Raw genomic sequence first — 8,790 nt, 5'->3', positions numbered from 1 at the left:
CTCAACCAGATTTACGGGATCCGGACTTCTGTGAGAGAGACGGCTACCACGGCCGCCGATTCACCTGCACTCCGAGAGGGGGGACAGACATTCAGCAGCCAGCCAGCCATCCGAGCTGGACGCTGTGGCGGAGCTAAGCAGACCGAGACAGGACAGGAGAAGGTTTTTAAACCTTTCTCTGGGAAAAAACAAAAATAGCTGAGATGAGAGTCCAATAACACCTTAAGAGCTTTCCCACTTCTACAACCTGTCTCTTAACACATCTCGGAGACGGGGCAGCCCGAGGCGCGGCGTTAAACAGCACTCCGCTCACAAACTCTCCAACTCACATCCGGAGGAATTTTGATAGTTCACCGCAACAACCAGCCACAATGTACCGCTCAACCAAAGGAGCCTCCAAGGCTCGACGGGACCAGATCAACGCCGAGATCCGGAACCTAAAGGACTTGTTGCCCATATCCGATGCAGATAAAGCGCGGCTCTCATACCTGCACATCATGTCACTCGCCTGCATGTACACCAGGAAATCCGTCTTCTTCACTCAAGGTAAGAATGAATTCACTCTGAATTAAAAACGACCTGTTGATGAATCTGCGGCACAGACAGCCCGCTCACAGTAGTGGAATCAACAAGTGTTTTAGTGGCACCGCATGCAATTGTCTTCATATAAATGTCATTTTCAGATAGGCTGTAGATCTGTGGGTCTTTAATTGATCGACAATAATCGATGTGGAAGCTGATAACGGCGTTAAACAGCAGGTTTTATCGCTGTCCATGGTACTGAAATGCTTTAGCTCAGAAATACGGCCGCGCTGCTGTCCGTGGTGCTGAAACACACTGCGGCCACTGTGGGTTTTTTTTTTCTTCCTCCCATTGCGGAAATCAGATATGTTCATTGTTATTAGATTCAGCTTTATTAACACATTTGGCACCTTTTCTGTTCTTCACACAGGAGCGGGAACTGCTGCTAGTCTCGAGGAGAGCGCAGGGTTTCTGTCTTTCCACGAACTGTCGGAGTTGATGCAGGCGCTGCCGGGGTTTCTGATGCTGCTGACTGGGGAAGGGAAGCTCCTGTACCTGTCAGACAGCGTCTCCGACCACCTCGGACACTCCATGGTGAGTCTACACATAACCAAAAAATTAATTTTAGTAAAGGAATACTCTACTTTGGGCTTTATGAATAACGTCTTTGTTTGTAAATTTTTTAGGTGGATCTTGTGGCACAGGGGGACAGCGTGTATGATATAATCGACGCCTCAGACCACTTCATCATGAGGACCAACCTGTCAACCTCTACATCACTTGAGATGGGTAAGACAAAACGTCCACATTAAATTCACAAGTTCGATTTATTTTTTTTCTTCCTCCACCTAATGCAGACAGATTTTTAATAAACCTCTTCTCATCCTCTCCTCCACAGACCGTCTCTTTCGCTGTCGTTTCAACACCTCCAAGTCCGTGCGGAGGCAGAGTGCTGGGAACAAGCTGGTTCTGATCCGAGCTCGCTGCCTCTCCCCCCCAATCACTACTCCTGCTGCCGGGTCCTACTGGACCTCTAACCCTGTCTGGGTGTGTTTCTGCTCCCCACTGGAGCCCCACCCGACCCGCTCCGGCCCCGGGGCAGAGAGGGAGTCGACCTCCGCCCCTCCCCTGGCTGACACCAACTTGTTCCTGGCGTGCTTCTACTCGCAGCATGGCCGAGACTTGAGGCTGCAGACTGCGCAGGACAGGTGAGTTCACACAAATAGCAGATCGTCACCTACACCTGTTGCTTTAATATGAAGTTATCTGTTTATAAGATAACTAAATTGGTAAAAACATTATCCTCCTGACGTATCACCACCCACTCTCTCCTGCAGTGTGAGCGCCTATCTTGGCTTTGATGTGACAGCTTTACGCTCTCGCTCTTGGTACAGCCTCCTCCACCCACAGGATCTGTCACATGCCTCCGCTCAGCACCGCAGCCTATGTAAGTATACTCTTCACACATACCTACCAGTTACAACCATCCATGCCCACACAGTTACACACACATTGTGCCCACTGGCACATCCACGCAGAGAAAAACACTATGATGATTAATAGGATTACAAACCGATGCCAACTTGTGCTGTGACTGTTGTTCAACAGTGAGAGAAGGAGGAGAGGGCAGAGCTGAAATGGTGGTGCGTGTGCAAGCTCTGGACCAGTCGTGGGTTTGGCTCTACATGGTACTTCAACTGCAGCCTGGAGAAATCCCCATCAGCAGCAACAACTACATCATCAGGTATTTACTCCCTTTTTTCACACCACTCATCAGTTTGGAGACAAAAATAAAGAGAAATTCAAGCAAAAACAACAAACTAACTCCCTGTTTCTCCTTCTCTCTCTCAGTGACTCTGAGGCCTGGTCAGTGCGTCAGCAGCTGGGCTCAGAGCAGACCCAGCTGACCCTGGTTCTGAGTGCTGGTACATCTCAGCAGGAGGGTCTGAGCCTCCAGTCTCCAGAAACCCTGTCAAGCCCAGACCAGGTCTTCACCCCAGGCAGCAGCGGCCTGTCTGCCCAGTCCTTTGACTTCAGCACTGCTGGCTGCAGTGTAGGCTCTTCTGATGAACCAGGGAGCTCTGCTGCTGAGGCCATGCAGCTGGAGGGTGACCCTCGCTCCAGTATCTCCTCTCTGGAGGAAGAAAGCTTCTTTCAGCAGCATCCTACTGAAAGCCCCTCAGCTGCCTCCTCCCCGACTCCAGTCACTGTCGAAACAGTAGCAGACTTAGACTTTTTAACCCAGAACATTCTCCTGCCGCCCTCCTTCCAGCTCGACCCTCCACTGCCAGCTCTCCCCCTGCCCCTCCCCCCAGTCCCCACCTCACAAGCTCAACAGACCAAAGAGTTTGTGTGCACACCACCCTATACTCCCCAGATCGGCGGGGCTAGCTTCCCATTCGGTGAACCCCTCTTCAGCTTCGACCCCACTGGCACTACCACTCCTCCGCCCTCTGCTACAACAACCACCGCGACCACCTCACTGGCCCCTGCAGCTTCCTCCACTGCCCCACCAACTACCGCCTCCAGCCCTGCTCCCCCCACCACCCTGTCTACCAAGCTCCCCCTCGCACTACCTACTCCATCCACTGACTTCCTCTTCTCCGTCGACCCCTGCAGTGGCTCCCTGTATGAGAAACTGCCCCCCACGCCCGACAGCCCTGGAGATGGCGACTGCACAGTGATGACCCTGCCCGAGGTTCGGGGTCCTCTGTATGTAGATGTACCACTGGGGCCCCTCCAGTGTCCCCCTGAGGGCCTCCTCACCCCTGAGGCATCCCCCGGTAAACAGCCCTGCCTCTCCTTCTTCTCCCTAGAGAGAGAGAGGGAGAAGGAGAGGGCAGAAATCTCCCTCTTAGCTCAGCATATCAGCTCACTGGCAGAGGGATTCTACCTGGATCCACTCTTGTCCAAACTCTCTCCCCCCTCCATGTCACCCTCATCCTCCCCTCCCTCCCCCTTCCTGTCTCCCACTATAGAAACTGCTGATGTTGATTCAGTCCACATGCTTAGGGAGTTTTATCCCATCAAAGCATGGAGAGGTCTGGACATTCCCATGTTCCTCGACGATGATGATTCTCTGTTTGAAGAGAGCATCCTAGAAACCCTTCTCCAAGACGACTTCGCTCCTCCTCAGCCCACCGGCCTCTCCTCTCCCTCCCCTTCGACCTCCCCTATGCCCAATCCCTCTAGCCCAACCTCTTCTCAAACCCCAGTATACTGGCGCCAACCCTCCCAGTTTGAGGGAATGGGCCACTTCTGTAGCGTCCAATCGGCGCAATGTAACTCCATGGCTGGGTGCGGCGTGACTGTGGCTGCTGAGGCTGGGGCAAATATGGAAGGGGAGGGGCTAGCGGAGGAAGCAATGGAGATTGAGGTGGTGTCATCTCCTGTGTCCTCTTGCTCCTCCATCCCAGCTTCCCCTCCCCTCATCCTCACTGCCTCCCCCAGCCCCGCCACCTCCACACCCATCGCCTCACCCACGCCCGCTGTGTCTTGCACTCAGTCCCTCCTGGAGGAACTGGCCGTCCTGGAACCCATGTTTGGGGCAGGTGCCTCGATCGCCCCTGGCTTAGGGCAACAACCTGAGTTGTATCAACTCCAATGTCATCCATCGCCACAGTGCTTCCACAAAGGTGAGAATCTGTCTCTGTTTTCTCTTCTTAAATGAGATGAAAAACCTATTTCTGAAAACTCACCACTAACTTCCTTTTTTCTCTCTTTTCTATTTTTTGTCTTTCAGATGGGAGTGGAAGTGTTCCTCCGTTCTAAAATAAGTCTGTGACTTACTTCATTAAGTATGGCATATTGTCATATTTTGTGGAGCCCCTTTTACTGAAAAGTAAAAAATAATTAAGTGTATAAATATACATAATGTATATACAACTTAAGGACTTTAACTCCTACATGTGTCCTAAGAACAAAGATTGGCTTTATATTTTTGTTCAGTCATTAATCTGTATACTACTACAAAACTGGTGCAACATTTACATGATGGTGCAACCACATGGACTCATAACTGACTGGGTTTTGAGTCCATGTGGTGTCTTTCAGCTTCTCTGTAACATGAGCTTCAGATATGATCAGACAGAGAAACCTCTCTGAACTTGTAAGCGCTGTTTAACTTCCAGACGCGCATTTGTATTCACTCGTAGTGAAAAATCTGTTGTGAACAAAAAACAAACAAAATATTTCTTGCTACTTCAATAAGGAGATGAATTATAGCACTTTTGCCTGACATGCAGCAACGCAAACCCAAATCTCAAATGTATTGGAAGTCAAATGTTTACAATTTTTTTACATCCTTAAATGACCACTATCTGTACATCAAATTACAAAAGATTTCTTTTTGATAAGAACTCTTCTATCCAGTCTTCAGAGGCAGTACAGCTCTGATTTGAAAGCACTCTTCCTCACAGCCTGAAGGGCTACATCAAAACATAAATAGTAATCAACTTTAAACCTGAGATACTTTGAGCTTTGAGTTTGCGGCTTCAAACCTTTAACATTTCTTATTTATCTCTCCATCTAAAAATCTTGTGTATCAATGTGATGTGCAAACAAAAAAGAAAACACATGAAGAGATCCTGGCATGTGAAGATCTCAAGAATGTTGAAGGTGTCCATTGCTTTACAAGATGTAACACCAAACAAGATATTTGTCTGGAAGTTTGCCGGAGCTCTGATCATGCCACAAATCCACTGCTACGTTGTACTGTACATTAGACTCTGAATGTGGGCTCTACAGGTCCCCCCCGGCCTGAGGGCAGTCGGCTGGATATTGTTGCAGCATCAATATTTGCAATGCTGGCAGCTTATAGCAGCTCCTGCGTGCCTGAAATGGCCATGACCTGCTGAACTCTGAACTCTTTATCATGTCCATTCAACATGGACATTTACATCGTTGCTCCACTGGAGTGCGGTGTAGTGAGGCACAATTGACTATGTGAATGAGCGATTCTTCTTTTTTGAGAGGGGTTAGAATACAAAAGTTTTGTTTTAAAAAATGAAAATAGGGATGGGGTGCTATTTCTATTCAGTTACCAAGCGACACGGGTTGAGAATGGTACTATTCCCATGGTGTCGACATGCTCACGTAGAGTTGTCTACGGTCAAGTAAAGGATTGATTCCTACGTTCTAGCTATTAAAGGCTAAGTTAATATACATGTGTAAAATTACTATATTGTATGTGTGATATTTGAAAAAGATGTTATTGCATATGCATTATGTCTGTGGATATAGGCATATGTTCTTTTCAGAAAGGTTGTACACATTTGTACATTTGTATGAAACTGTTCTTGGTCTGTATATATATATAAGAAAGAGATTTTTATTGTATAAGATGGAATATATTCTGAACATCTTACTTACTGCAGAATGGACATTGTGGACCAGTGTTCTATTGTGTTGCTTATAAGTGTATTTGGTTGTCATACAAATGCATTTATATTAAAGTGCACTTAATGCAGCTGATGCTTTTGTGTCGTCATAGTCAAGCCCCTTGTTCCTCCCTCAGCCTCATCATCATCACCATCATCATCACCATCATCATCATCATCATCCCACCATCCCTGCCTCTTTTCCTCTCCCTCCCATACACTGTCCTCCATTTCTTCCCCTGGAGCGAGTTTCGCTCAGCAACAGCACTGACGCACACACATGACGAGACAGAATGAGACACTATCTGACTCAGACTGACGCACACTCTTGGCATCAAGGTTTTTGTGTTTGCGCATGTGCACACACAGTTGGCCTCCCACTTATGATGATGCACGCACACACATAATAGTAGGCATATGACCCCCCCACCACCACCCCTCTTTACAAATCACAGTAGCCCACATTCACTCGGTGTACCTGCAACTCCATCAGCGCTCGACGTGGCGTAAGACTCCATATATAGGCATTCCTGCTCAAGAGCTCTGACTGAAGCAGCCTCCCATCTATTCTCAGCCTCCATTCAGAAGGATCAGAGAGGGGAGGGCTGGAGAGAGGGGGGAGACAAAGAAAGAGTGAGGGGAGGCTAAAATTAGAGGTACAGTAAAGACGGATGTGGGGCAAAGCGATGCTCTTTCGCCACAGGATGGAAAGGTGAACATAATCAAAATCATACAAAAAACACATGGATAGCCCATTTTCACTAAATCATTATAGATAAAAGACAGAAGATTTTATGAACTGAGGGCATATATAATATCTTTTCTGCCAACTCATCACCTGTGCCAGATGCCAGATAATACAGAATCTATTATATGTAATGAGGCAAAGACAGAAACATTATAATGGTTTTCTGCAGGCGAACATTTTGTTCCATCACTGGCTGCTGCAGTGTCTGTGGTGGACTGAAGATGAGCAGTGGACAAAGAGCTGCACAGCCGACTGCTGCTATCTTCTGGCAAACACAAGTACTGCACCAGAGAGGAGGATACTGTATGCAGAGTGAGAAGATGTTATCAAAAGGTTATGACGAGGGCAGATGTAAGGACACAGGGTAGGGCCGGGTGATCTGTTTGAGTCATTAGTAGAATATTGAAGGATAGGTTCACATTAAGTCCAACATGCTCATATGTACACTGCTAAGAGTTATTAGTTGGCTCAAATGTTCCTCCTCTCCAGGGTGGCTTTGAAGACATCATTCCTTCTTTGTATTTTCCCCAGACAATGTTTCCTTTCTAAGCTGTGGATCAATAATCAATAATAGTAATATTCATAAAATAAATAATAATAATAATAATAAACTCAGACACCAATGGCAGCGAGCTACCATGACCATCTGAAGCAAATTGGGGTTCATATGGAGACTTAAACAGGACGGGAGGAGATGATTAATGGACAACCTCCTCTACCTCCTGAGCCACCGGCCCAGACTGGTGCACTGGAAGACACCCAGATTCAGCCAAACTTCAGACGAGAGAGAATGAACAATTACAGCAACGATAAAACTTTGAATGTACAGTTAATGTGTGACGTTAAACTTCAATAAGAATATTTTCTGATATGTGGATTTATATCATAAAACAGCAAATGCAGGAAAACTCCCATATAAAAACAGTCACACCTGACCACTGATGATCCAGGAAGTGTAGTGTGCAATCCTTTTTTAAATTTGACAAAATAGTGAGAAATGCCAAACAAAAAGATCCCTGAGGCAACACAAAATGCTAGTTTAATCTGAAAACCCAAAACTTACAATTATGTTAAATTATGTTCCCTTTTCAAATGTTTATAGAATATGTTTGCTAACACTGTATGATTCATAATATGCATGTTTGCTCTTAAATTCACTACTTTCCTGATTTTTGACCTGTGGAGAGTTTTGATGGTTACATGGATGTTGCTTTAGGCCCCCCTCCACTCAAAAATATGTTTTTCTTCTTGTTCCCACAGTTGGATGTTTCAGCTTCACTGTGCAGAATGATGTATGAGCAGAGTTTGACACTATAAGGATGTTTTCACATTCATCTGCTGAAAGTGGAGTGTTTCTCTGTGCTCATTGAAAATCTGATTTTTAATGGCCTACAAGCAGGATTTGTGATCTCAGAAATAGTTTGGAAGTCTCTCCTAGTCCAGTATTCAACTTCCCAGACTTCTTTCATCCCTTTGTACTTTTCAGCCAAACCTTCAGACTTATATACTTAATATTTATTGTTAATTAATGACATTTGTAAAACGAAATCCCTTTGCTTTCAAAACTAGTTGTTTGTTGCTGGTCACAACCAGTTGAGTCAACATGTTTTTTTGTGGCCGTAACAGGGTCATTTTATCTCCTCCTTAGGTCTTAATTTTTAATGTCATTGTCTGACTGGTGACGCATGTCTTGAGTAGTTCAAGGTGCTCATCAGTCAAACTAATCTCTGTAGTCCTCTGATTGAATGATTCAGCTTGTGTGTGTGTGTGTGTGTGTGTGTGTGTGTGTGTGTGTGTTTGTGATGCCACCCATATATCTGATGAAAGTCGGACAGACAGAAACATTGTAATTCAATAAATATTTCAGCAGTAAGCGAGACAGTGCAGGGATTTTTCTCCTTATTTTCAAGTTGCATATTCCTTTAACGCACCTGTCTAACTCTCAGGTGTGCAGAGGTTTTTTTTCAAAATATTTTGGAAAATGTTAAACAGCACATCTTCACATCAGAGAAGCAGTAACCAGGTAATCATTGGTACTTCACGGTAAATGACTTAATTGTTCTAAAATGGTTGACAGTTTCCTGTCTATTGACTTAGTGATCGACTGTTTAAACACTAGTTCAATCTCTGTGCATTACATGA

General features: G+C 45.9%; 1 protein-coding gene across 1 annotated transcript; it reads left to right on the top strand.

Annotated features, from left to right (window-relative positions):
* On the top strand, nucleotides 1–5,989 carry npas4a (neuronal PAS domain protein 4a). The gene is made up of 8 exons (XM_051420777.1): nucleotides 1–546; nucleotides 953–1,116; nucleotides 1,209–1,311; nucleotides 1,421–1,730; nucleotides 1,860–1,969; nucleotides 2,131–2,266; nucleotides 2,374–4,157; nucleotides 4,265–5,989. The coding sequence occupies exons 1-8, from the start codon at nucleotides 372–374 to the stop codon at nucleotides 4,291–4,293; spliced, it is 2,811 nt and encodes a 936-aa protein (XP_051276737.1). The 5' UTR covers nucleotides 1–371; the 3' UTR covers nucleotides 4,294–5,989.
* The last annotated feature ends 2,801 nt before the right edge of the window (nucleotides 5,990–8,790 follow it).

The sequence above is a fragment of the Dicentrarchus labrax genome, unplaced genomic scaffold (assembly GCF_905237075.1).
Source record: "Dicentrarchus labrax unplaced genomic scaffold, dlabrax2021, whole genome shotgun sequence".
Lineage (NCBI taxonomy): Eukaryota > Metazoa > Chordata > Actinopteri > Moronidae > Dicentrarchus > Dicentrarchus labrax.
This window is presented reverse-complemented; position numbering and strand designations above follow the sequence as displayed.

Excerpts from the sequence above, each read along its gene's own strand:
- npas4a (XM_051420777.1), top strand. The coding sequence starts at position 372 with ATGTACCGCTCAACCAAAGGAGCCTCCAAGGCTCGACGGGACCAGATC. Across the intron at positions 1,117-1,208 it reads ACCACCTCGGACACTCCATG|GTGGATCTTGTGGCACAGGG; the intron begins GTGAGTCTACAC and ends TAAATTTTTTAG. Across the intron at positions 1,312-1,420 it reads CTCTACATCACTTGAGATGG|ACCGTCTCTTTCGCTGTCGT; the intron begins GTAAGACAAAAC and ends TCTCCTCCACAG.